At 26.4% G+C, this 12,188-nt stretch overlaps 1 protein-coding gene across 1 annotated transcript; it reads right to left on the bottom strand.

The window, feature by feature from the left end:
- Nucleotides 1-2,191: 2,191 nt before the first annotated feature.
- LOC123271237 (SCY1-like protein 2) lies at nucleotides 2,192-10,433 on the bottom strand. The gene is made up of 4 exons (XM_044737503.1): nucleotides 9,470-10,433; nucleotides 6,402-7,428; nucleotides 4,418-4,790; nucleotides 2,192-2,741 (listed from the first exon to the last, which is right to left on the bottom strand). Exons 1-4 carry the CDS (start codon nucleotides 10,130-10,132, stop codon nucleotides 2,213-2,215), a joined length of 2,592 nt encoding a protein of 863 aa, XP_044593438.1. The 5' UTR covers nucleotides 10,133-10,433; the 3' UTR covers nucleotides 2,192-2,212.
- Between the last annotated feature and the right edge of the window lie 1,755 nt (nucleotides 10,434-12,188).

Raw genomic sequence — 12,188 nt, 5'->3', positions numbered from 1 at the left:
TCTGTCAGTGTCAAACACTCTAAATATAAATGTTACTCGAGGAGAACATCTGATGCGATTACTCGACATTATTGTGATGCATTGTTGTCATCACGTGACTTGCAATGAAAGTTCTTGGATTTTCTCGGTCGATAACTGTCGATGTTTTATCTGTTCAGTTAAAATAAGAATTCAGACATATGAAAAAAATTTTTGTATTTTTCATTTATTAAATTAGACCTAAAAAAATATTTTTAAAAAATTGCGCGCATTGTTTTTCCAATTTTCAATAAAAAAAATTCTATTTTTTAGATTTCTTGATTTTTTTTTAGATTTTTACAGTAAATAAATTATAGAAAAAAAAAAATTAGCAAAATAATTTGAGATGTAGGAATTAAAAAAAATTATAAGTGCAAATTTTTTTTGAATATTTTTTTTTTATAATCGATTTTTGACATCTGACAATTTTCCAAAAAATTTAATGTAAAGAAAAATATTAAAAAAAAAACGCATGAAAATTAATTTAACAAATATTTGATAATTTTTAGAATTTTTGTAACAAATAAATTATGACAAGAAATAAAAAGTAATTAACATGCAGAAATTAAAAAAAAAATCAATTTTTTAATAATAATTTTTTAGAACAAATTTGTTCCTTAAATAAAATTTAAAAATCCCCAAGTTATTGCTGACTTTAATGTCATAAATTTGCACTCATACTTTTTTAAATTTCTACATGATAAATTTTTTACTTAAGCAGGTAAAAGACCCAGTTATTAACACTGGCCTAGTTGATTGACACGTGCAATTTTATTCTAATTACAAAAATAAAATGTTCTCAAAAAACCAATTATCTTTAAATTTATAACTAAAAAATGATCTATATTATTAAAAGAATAAGCAAAATTTTATGGCCAGGGTATTTATATGATAAAATCTATTTTTATGGTTATATTTGGTATCGTTGGAAAAATCTTGACCTGGAGTTGTGCCTTTTCATGGATTTATATCATTCTCACCAATAGTCCATTTATGATGATAAGTATTTAGGCTGCATTCAAAAATGCTTTGTCTCTAGATACATAATTATTAAGAAATGACCCTGTATCTTGTGAACTATTGACATTTTTAAAGATATAAGCTCATCCCGATGTTAGACTCATCAAGACCTTTCAGTTAAGTACCCACATCATTTTTGTATATATTTATATATATTACATATATGTATATATGAAAAATATATCAAAAATGCATGTGGGTACTCAAATGAAAGCTCTTGATGAGTCTAACACACTGCTGCCAGATCGTGGGATTTTTACCGTGCGTTTAGTGCTTGGGTAGTAGTAAAAAATCCCGCAATCTGGCTGCACTGGTCTAACATCGGGATGAGCTTATATCTTTAAAAACATCAATAATTAAGAAATAACGTTGTATTTTGTCTACTGTTGATAATTTTAACGATATAAGCTCATCCTGGAGTTACGCTCATCGAGACCTTTCATTTGAATACCCACATCAATTTTTCATATATTTATATATATTACATACATGTATATATGAAAAATATATCAAAAATGTATGTGGGTACTCAAATGAAAGCTCTTGATGAGTGCAACATCGGGATGAGCTTATATCTTTATAAATGTCAATAATTAAAAAAGTACAGTGCAATTCAAAAAAAGTCATTATTTAATAAAGCAAAATTTTATTTATTTAAAATTCACAAGTCACGGCAGTCACATAGTGACTGCAAAGTTGTTAGTATTTATTAATTTATTAGAGTTGATTTTTTTTTTTAATTAAAATAAAATTGCAAGTGTCAATAACTGGGTCTTTTAATTTTTTTCATAATTGTTGTAAAATTGTAAAAAAATTTTAAATGTCTGCCGATTTCAATTTCAACGGTTTGTCATCAATGAAGTAATCCAACCTCTGCAATTTGCCATCCTACACTTCATCGCTCGCTGTCCTTTTTTCTCGTGATATACATTTTAACTTATAACACATTTCACTAACTCCTTCCAAATGAGAAAAAAAATAATTATTTTCCTCTTTATTATATATATATATATATACATATATATACAAATTCTACAACGATGATACATTTATTATATTAACAATGTAATACCGGAAAAAATGATAAACATTAATTTCGTTAATGATTTGATGATAGTTATAAATATTAAAAATATATATTACAAACAATAAATACAAAAAAATTAACAAAATTTTATTCACTGAGAAAATCAATAATATCTTGGGTAGTCAAATTAACAGGTTTTTTTTGTTGCACATTATTAAATGTCTCTGAGGTCATTGGCATCATCATAGAATTCATTGAACCTATTCCAATAGAATCAGAATTATTTTTACTTATCTGTGGCTTAGAATTATTCCAATTAGACATTTGATTAACAGGCATTGTAGATTGTGTACCCCAATTAATTGAACTATTCACTCCGTTTAAATTCCAATTCATTGGTGTATTTGAAGGTTTTGAGGACAATGACATAGGCATTGATGAAGTTGTATTCTTCCACTGGTTTTGATTAACATTAGTATCCCAAGACGGTGATGTAAAGTTAGTGTAATTAGGTTGGGCAGGTTTGCTTGCTGACAGATTCAATTGACTGATATTGTTTTCTAGAAGCGTGCTGGTTAAATCTTTAGGTTCTATTTTTTTGGGTTGTGTTGGTGGTTGCGGAGTCAGTGGGCTTTGTATATGTAATCGATGATTTGCTTCTTGTTGCTGTGCGAATCTAAAATTATAATTAATAAGTAAAGTCATGGAAAACTATTCAATAAGATTTATGTAAAATTTACGGAACTCAATACATAGTATTTAAGTAGTGAATTCTGTAAATTTAATATATTGAGTATCTGATTATGATAGTAATTTTTCTGTAACTATGACAGAATTTTCTCTTTAATTATTACTGAAAATTTATCGTAATAAAATAAGGAGTGCTACTCGGGTCAACATCATTGCAAATTTATATCACTTTTTGGAATTTTTGAAACAATTTTAATTTTTCTGATTTTTTACAGTGTAATTTTAGACAGATTATTTTTTTATAATCAATAGAAAAAATTAATCATTCGCATATAATAAAAATTCTAAATTTACTATTAACGGATCAGTATTTACATTTTTTATTGATAATTAAGATCAATTTTAATTCAAGAATTTATTCTGCAACAATAAAATAATATTCTTGTAAATTTTACAGAAATTATATGTAAGGTAAAAGCCCCCATCATCGACACTATAAGAGTGATCATGAATATTTAAATTTTTTTATTGTGTTTCAAATCAATATTGTCAACTTTTTTTTATATGACACCTTATTCATAGTTTTTACTTACACAATTTAATTAATTAACTTTAATAGCAATAAAATTAATAATTATTATATCAACTTAAAACCAACAGGTCGAATGTATGTATTATTGACAGCGCAAAAAATTCAAAGAGCCGATTATTGACATACCTTTGACCCTATTATTGACCAGTCTTTTATTACAGTTAAATTTGTATTAACAATAATCATTTTTACTAACTAATGCAAAACTATCAATAATTTTTATTATTTTAAAATTCGTTTAGGGCCTAGCTTTTCTATGTTTTTTACCATTTTTTTTTTAGCAATTTTTTCTAGTCCCAAATACTTCGATTCTTACAAAATCACATGACAATATGTAAACATTAATACGTTGATATATATATATATATATATATATATATATATTATATATATATATATATATATATATGTATATATATATATGTTGAGGGGGTTAGGTTACCTTACATTATGGCCTATATCGTTAGTACAGGCAAGTTAATTTTTGTGTCCCCATCGTTGACATCCGCTATTTTAAAATTAATTTTAACTCGATAAAGTATAAATAAATGATTACATAGTTATTTAGACTATAAATGATATAAAATGAGTTTAAGCAATGCAATTACACAAAAAAAAACATTGAGAAATCTGGATTTGAAAATAAGTTTTTTCTTAACGATATTGTTAAGAAATTACAAACGTATAAGCAGTTTTGGCTTACTTGAAAAAATGAAATTTTTTTTGTGGTAAATAGTTTATACTTTGGAATTAAATTTTACTATTTTTTAATTTAAAAAACATGTAAAATTGTCATGAAATATCTACAATTGTGATTATTAACAGATTTTAATAATGAAATAATAAAATTAAATAGGATGTCAATAATGGGGGCCCTGTCAATAATAAGGGCTTTTACCTTAATTTTTACATAATCTTATCTGTAACAATTAAAAATTTTTTCTATAAATTTTACAGAACATACATTCTGTAAATTTTGCAGATTATTTTCTGAAAACTTTACAGTCATTTTTTCCGTGTTGAATTTAAATATTTTCATTTATAGAAATAAAAATAAAACCACATCGTACCTGTGTTTTTCTTCTAACGTCAATCCTTTGCTGTCTTTCAAAGGAGTTGTTGCAGGTAACTGCGGAGATAATATTTTATTTGATGGGAAAACATCATTTAATACATCAACAGTCGATGGATTTATCGTTTGTTTCAAGGTTTCATCAAGTTGTTGTGCTTCACGGCGAACTCCATCTAATTGTCGCAATGCTTCACGGTGCTCTGTTGTTACACGATTCACCATGTCGTTCACTAAAGAAGCCAATATTTCAAATTGCGACGGACTCAAGCTTTGCTCTATGCAGAGTGGTAATAAATATGGTAGTACTTTTGTAGCTAGGATTTCTTTATTAATTCCCAATTTACTGTGAGTTAAAACCAATTTATATATCCCTGAAAAAATAATAAATAAAATTAAATTCAAGTCAGTTTTTTATTACAAACATTTACAGATTATAGATAAGAAAACTTTGGCTTAATGATTTTTTGATATTTATATTTACACTATAGATAGTTTGGAAAATTTTTTAATAAATTTTAAAAATAATAGTACTATCACAGGATCAATTACAAATAAATTAATGGACAAATGTGATGGAAAAAATTAATGAAAATTCAATCTCAAGAAATTTTTACAAATAAACGAGATACTTTTACTTGTAAATTTTGAATCACATAATTAAGACAGTCATTAAACAAAAATTTTGATAAGTATATTAAAAATTATATTTTGTTGTTTAAATGAAACAATAGAAAAATTTTTTTGAGTAAATTGTCATAATAGTGGAGATTAGCTGCTTTATTGTTAGGTCCATTAATGACTTAGTTATCAACAATAAAATATGTTTGTATGAAACATTCCGTCTACTTGTAGCTCCGATTATGAATAAGAAAACTTTGGCTTAAAAATTTTTTTGTATTTATCATCACAATATACAAAGCTTGGACACTTTTTAAAAAATTAAAAAAATAATAATGATATCACAGGATTAATTACAAATAATTTAATGGATAAATGTGACGGAACAAATTTATAGAACCAACAAACTATTCAAAACTCTTCCAAAAACTTGACATAAAAAATTGACTACAAAAAAATATATAAAACCAAAAGGCACTAATTCTTATCAAGACTTTTCTGATGATACCAAATTTAGCTTTTCTTTACTTTCTCAATTATTTAAATCATAAATGACTATCACTTAAAAAATATCAAACCTAATTTACGATAAAAATATATCCGTTACAGAATTTTTCTTAGCCTTTTAATTATATAAATTAATTTTTGACTTAAAACGACATTGACATGTACAAAACAAAATAAATAAACAAACAAATCTTGTTTATCACGAAATTCGAACCTATTTATAATTATTTCAAAAATTTATCATAATAAATTAACTATTGTTGAAAAGCATATGAAACATTGAAAAGGCACAAATTAAAGTCAAGACCTTTCCAATTATACTAAATTCAATTAAAAAAATTCATTTTTCATATAAATTGGCCGGAGACATTATTTTCCTCATTCTTTCAATTATATAGACAATAATGATACTAAAATTGAGAGACATCTAATAATTAAAAAAATTTTTAACAAATATATTATAGTAAGAAAAATTTATTTAAAAAATTTCATCTTTAGAAGCTCTAAAAAATTTCTGATGTGGTTTTTAAACAATTGTTGAACAGCATATCGATAATGTAATTACCAATTGGTCTAACTCCTTATTTTTAGAGGGTAATTTTTTAATATTTTGATGTAGTGATAGACCATTATAAATTATTTGAATGATCCTAACCAAAATATTATACCTCTATTAAATATTGAATGGTTTTTAAAGTGATAATAAATTTCAAATTAATTGTATTTTCGTACCAATGGAAGATTCTCTAAAATGGAGTTAGACAATTTGCTAATTAGAACGACGATATGAAACATTAAAAAAGCACAAATTCAGATCAAGACCTTTCCAATGATACTAAATTTAGTTACAAACATACCTATTATTGCCATCAGTACAGCTGGCTCGCCAGAATGAGGTATTTCTTGAAGAAATGGTAGAATTTGATCAAGCACAATCCATCGATCCAAGTGTTCTAACATTTTTGCTAAACATAACAAACAATTAACTCGTAAACTTAGACTTGTAGTATGACCAGTTCCTTTTACACAGATTTTTTTAATCCTTGGAAGAATAACATTTTTCATAGTTGGACCATCAATCAACATAGCAATCGATGGTAGCGCAGCGAGACAAAGTTCTTGAAGTTGTTCCATAGGTGAATCTAATGCACGAGTGAGCATCGGCACGATATCGGATTTTATAACATTTGCTGAGCAAAGTTTGAGAAGAATGTCAATACGTTGAATAATAACGAGACTTATCTGCGGTGGATCTTCCATGGCTAGAACAGGTTTTATATTCGGAAGAATATACTCCGTAAATTCATCAACAGTACATTCTTCTAAGACTTGTAAAATACTTGGTAGTACAAAAGGAATCATCGGAGCATTTACAAATTCTTTGTAGAGACACGGGAGAACTCGGTGCAAAACAACTCTATGCGGCATTTGTTTCATCACTTGTGGAAGTCCTTTGTAAAATTGAGATTTCTGAAGATTATCCCATTGAAATAATTTTTCTAGATAGTTTAAAGTTTTAACTCCAATGTCGTTAAAGTATTCTATTTTAAAAAACTGGTGAGCGTCAGGTCGAAGCTCTGGATTACTGCTCAACATTAATTTTACAGTCCCTCGGAGATTTTCTGGAATTAAATTAAGCTTTGAAGCTGCTACTGATGTTTTATAATCAGCGAAAAATCTTCGACACTTTGATGCATCTCCATGGCAATCATTGAATGGTCGATTTCCAGGTGAGTATAAGGTGTAAATAAGCAGTCCGAGTGCAAATATATCACTCGGAGGACTGCAACTTCCTGCAATAATACATTCTGGCGCTTGATAGTCCAAATGAGCTTGACCTATTGATGATACGTTGGGATCATATTCAACGTAAGACCAAGATGGCTGTAAAATAAAATTATTAAATTAGATTTTTATGAAAAAAAATTTTTTTTTTTCTGACTATATTAATGTCAATTGAAGTGATGCTTTAATTGTTGCAATTATTTTTTATTTATTTATTGGATTTATATGCCAAGGCTTATAGCCGTGTGGCAAATTTTACAATGTCTAGTATAATTAATGAATTATAACAAAAAGTGTAAATAAGTAATAAAACAAAAACAGTATAACAAGATGCGATACAATAACTTATATGAGTGACATAGCAGTAACTAAAACAAGCCAAACTAGAAATATTTAATAAATTTACAAACTGTTAGATACTTCAAGATTGAGAAAAAATTCGAACACTTTATTTTTGAAACTCTCAAGGGAATGGGAGTTGATAATATTGCTCGGTAATTCTTGCCATAGACGAATGCTGGATACAATAAAAGAGTGCTCAAAGGTAGCAGTGGCGAAATTAGGCATTTTGAAAGAGATGTAGTTGTTCTACATTATTACAATTACATTTTATTAAATAAAAATATACTGAAATTAAAAAACATTTGATAATTTGTAGGATTTTTTTTCAACAAGTAAATTATAATAGTAAATTATAACAGAAAAAAACCATTAATGGTAAATTTTTATTCTAGATAATTATGAAGACAATTTGAAATTATTTCATGAGTTCTCAGATATTTTACAAACATTCAATGTTGTATTGAAAAGAAAGACTAAAAGTATAAAATTTCGAATATTTTTTTAATTTTAAATTGATGACGTTTTTCAACTGATCGAACAATTCAGCTCATTTTTACACTTGACTGCAATAATCACCTGGATTAACTTTAAAATTAAATATGTTTTTTGAAATGTACCAAAAAATTTAGAAAAAAAATTTCTTATGTTAAATTGTGAAAAATCATGAGAGCAAAAAATATATAGTCAGATGTCTGCTGATTTCAGTATTTTTTAATAAACTATTTTAATAGATCAAGGTCGAAATACAAAAAAAATTATTTAGAAATAAGACTGATACGGTACGACACTAAAATCGATAGACATTTTGCAATTTTTTAGATTTTTTTAAAAATCCAATTATCATGAAAAAAAATCTACATGTAAAAATTTATGATTCTGGTATAAAAATACATCTGTCAATTTTTTTGATTTTTGTAACTAAATTATCATAAAAAAATTCTCTATAGAAATTAAAAAAAAAAATTTAAGTGAAAATTTTTTAAAAAAGTTTAGTTTTATAACTTTTAAATCAAAATCAATAAAATTATCAGATGTATGTTGAATTCAGTATCATAGAAATTTATGAAAAATGTAAGTGCAAATTTTTATAATTCTGAAAACTCGGCAGACATCTGATAATTACTGGAATTTTTATAACTAATTAATTACTATAAAAAAAAAAAATATTCTAAAAAATTCACTTATAATTTTTTAAATGTGGAATTTTTTTGCTAATTTTTTTTTTTATTATAATTTGATCATTATAAAAATTTAAAAAATGGTTAGTCTCTTAGATGTCTCTTAAATTCAATATCTTAAAAAAATCTATAATTACGAGTTTTGAAAAATATTTTTTTTAACATAATTGAGACACTAAAAATTTTGAAAAATTGTCAGCTGGTTTCACTATCATGATACAATACTAAAAAAAAAATATGACATTAAATTTAGCAGTCTCTTGACCATATTTTTATTTTAATTACAAACAAATTTGTTCCGAAAAATTATTTTAAAAACTTGCATTTTTTATTTTTTTAAATTTCTACATGTCAATTTTTTTTCTTGTTTATTTTTGCGATAACTTATTTTCTAAAAAAATTCTTAAATTATGAAATATCTGCTAAGTTAATTTTCATTAAAAAAAATTAAAATTAAGTTAGCACACATCTAAAAAATTTTTAATTTTTTTTATTGAAAAAATTATTGCAAAAAAATAAGAAAAAAAATTTCATTTCTAAAAAAATAAGTCCAATTCAATAAACAAAAAAAAAATAAAAAAAATTAGAAACGTCGGCTGACTAACATTAAAAAAAAATACCTCTTTATCATTCGGGCTTTGATTTAAAGCACAAAAATCAAAGCCAAATATTTTCCAAGCGCCATTCTTGTTAATAACAATTGATTCTGGACACAAATTTCTGTGTAAAAGTTTGACATCAGTGTGAAGAAATGTGAATCCTTCTCCAAGCTGAAGTAATCCATACTTTATTTCAACGTCCAGTAGTTTATAATCCTTCAAATCTTTAGGAACTGGTTGGGAAACGTTTTCAATATTACCTAGAACATTTGCCAAGCTAGCAAACACCGGTTCAGTAGCAAAAGCAAGACTGTCTCGAGATTCTTCAAGAGGATGCTGAACAGTCAAAATTTGTGGATGTCTTAGCTTAGTTAGCTGAGTAACTCCTCGTTTCAGCGCTTCTAGAATAGTTTCACGCTCCAGTTTGCTTGACCATCTGTCTAATAGCTTTTTTTCGAAAACAAATACTGCCGCTGGTTGTTTGGTACTTTTTTTATACCCACTGTAAACTTTCCATAATAAACCAGGACCAGCGCTGGCGATGTGGGCTGTTACTTCAAATTCTCGTGTCACTGGATTGCCAGGTAATACATTTGACAGCTGAGAAAGTCCGTAAGCTGTGCTGTTCACTGTGTTACTTATTGTATTACTCACGGTATTTCGCAATTTATTTAAAACTTCCATTTTTAAATAAAAAAATTAACTCCTTTTTTTATTTAGCTCAATAACTTTTTTAAGTTTTGGAGTTAATATTATTTTAATGTTACACAGAAAATTTTTTAAACATTGCTAGTTTGTTTATAACAATTGGCACATAGAGAAACTTTTAATTTTCAACAGAATAATTATTCACTGTCAATAACAGAATTAAATGTAACCGATAACATATAACAATAATAGTATTAGTTTTAATACAGATATTTTGTGACGACAGAGCCTTGAATGGCCATAATATGACACATACATCAGGTTGTCTACGTTCAAACAAAAAATAAAAGGAGAGAGATGAGGTGCGGTCTCTCTGTCAAGTTGATTTCAATCTTACTAACTGTCGGTTAGAAAGATTTCGTCTCTAAGTATTTTGAAAATTAGCCTTTCAGATTTCCCGCCATAATTTGAATTTAAATTTTAAATTTCTATCCTCCTTCCTAAAATAAAATTAAAATGAAATGTATGTGGCATCAATTTATTCGTGATGTGATTGGTCGAATATATCATAAACATGAAAATATATGCAAACTCTACAGTCAGGCGCGCGCTTGCGCACGACTCACTGAATTTGGCCCCACTTTTTTCGATTTTCGGATTTTTTTTATTTTTAATTGTTTGTTCGTCGTTTGTTCGTTAATGTTCGAATGTAAAAATTGTTTGTTCGTCTTTTATTTATTTATAATTAATTAAACAAATAATAACCCTTAAGTTGGCCCCCCTTATTAGATATCTTTATTTTTATCGCTCAGATTATTTAATTTTGATCAACTATCGTTTGTTCGACGACTATTGGTGATTGTTCGATTATAAAAACAATTAAATTCCCAATTATTAATTATTTTATATCTAATAAGCGAGGGTGGGACAAAATGCAGAAGGTATAAGGAACTTTTGAATTCTAAGGTTGGTGAACCTGCTGTACTAAAGATATGCTATAGAAAATGATAAAGGGGCGTTCATGATGGATAAAAATGCCAAGCGGTGCCGCCTACTTGCGGCTAAGCTTATCGTAAAAAAATTGATAAAACAGGCCGTTCTAATTGATAAAACAGGCCGTTCTAATGTTCTAATTGATGTAGCATTAATGTAATAGATGGCGCGTACATACGCATTTCAGCCTAGAATAATTTTTAATAGCATTATAGGGCTCATAGTGAACGTATACGTTTTACATTGATAAATGCAGCTAATAAGTGCTCCATTACACGAGGAATATTATACTCCAATAAATAATTACAAGAATAATTATACTAATTGTGAAATAAAATATAAATTATTTATTCATATAATTTAAAAATAATTATGCAATAAGTAATTAAACAGTGGCGTGAATAAAAAATTTTTTTATAAATGATTTTGGAGTGCAAAAAATTACAACGATAATAATAATAATAATAATAATAATAATAGTTTCTTTATTTATCTTTAAGCTACAGCATACAATAAAAAAAAAAAATTATAAAAGATCTTAGATCTTTTATCACAGATCAACACTTAAGTTCTGTCTACAATTTTTTCACAGTTTTCCTTCTCTTATTTCTTCTCTTAATAATTTTTTAAATGATACTAAATTACTTGCATTTTTTGTCTCTATTTTTAACATATTAAATAATGAAAAACCATACATGTTTATTGTTTTTGTATCTTGTCTATTTTTGTATCTTGTATTATAATTATGTTCATTATCTACAACAATTCTATTTAAATAGTCTGGTAACAAATTATTTTTCATCTTATATACAAACACACACACGTTAAATTTAATCCTTTCTTCAACAGACAGAAAACATAGTGCATCTAGCATACATCTAATTGGTGTATATCTATTTACTCTGAGTATTATTCTCATCGCTTTATTCTGACATTTTTGTAATTTATTCACACATTCCTCATTAATATTTATCAAAAGAGTTGAACAATAGTCAAAATACGGAGCAATCATCGACTTATAAATCAATACTTTCGTGTAATCACTTACATAACTACTCAGTCTGTACATTAAATTAATTCTAGTGTTGACTTTTTTAAT

This window comes from Cotesia glomerata, linkage group LG9, assembly GCF_020080835.1.
Source record: "Cotesia glomerata isolate CgM1 linkage group LG9, MPM_Cglom_v2.3, whole genome shotgun sequence".
In the NCBI taxonomy this organism is placed as follows: Eukaryota; Metazoa; Arthropoda; class Insecta; order Hymenoptera; family Braconidae; genus Cotesia; species Cotesia glomerata.
This window is presented reverse-complemented; position numbering and strand designations above follow the sequence as displayed.

Excerpts from the sequence above, each read along its gene's own strand:
- LOC123271237 (XM_044737503.1), bottom strand. The coding sequence starts at position 10,132 with ATGGAAGTTTTAAATAAATTGCGAAATACCGTGAGTAATACAATAAGT. Across the intron at positions 7,429-9,469 it reads AAAGCCCGAATGATAAAGAG|CCATCTTGGTCTTACGTTGA; the intron begins GTATTTTTTTTT and ends TTTATTTTACAG. Across the intron at positions 2,742-4,417 it reads ACGTTAGAAGAAAAACACAG|ATTCGCACAGCAACAAGAAG; the intron begins GTACGATGTGGT and ends TTATAATTTTAG.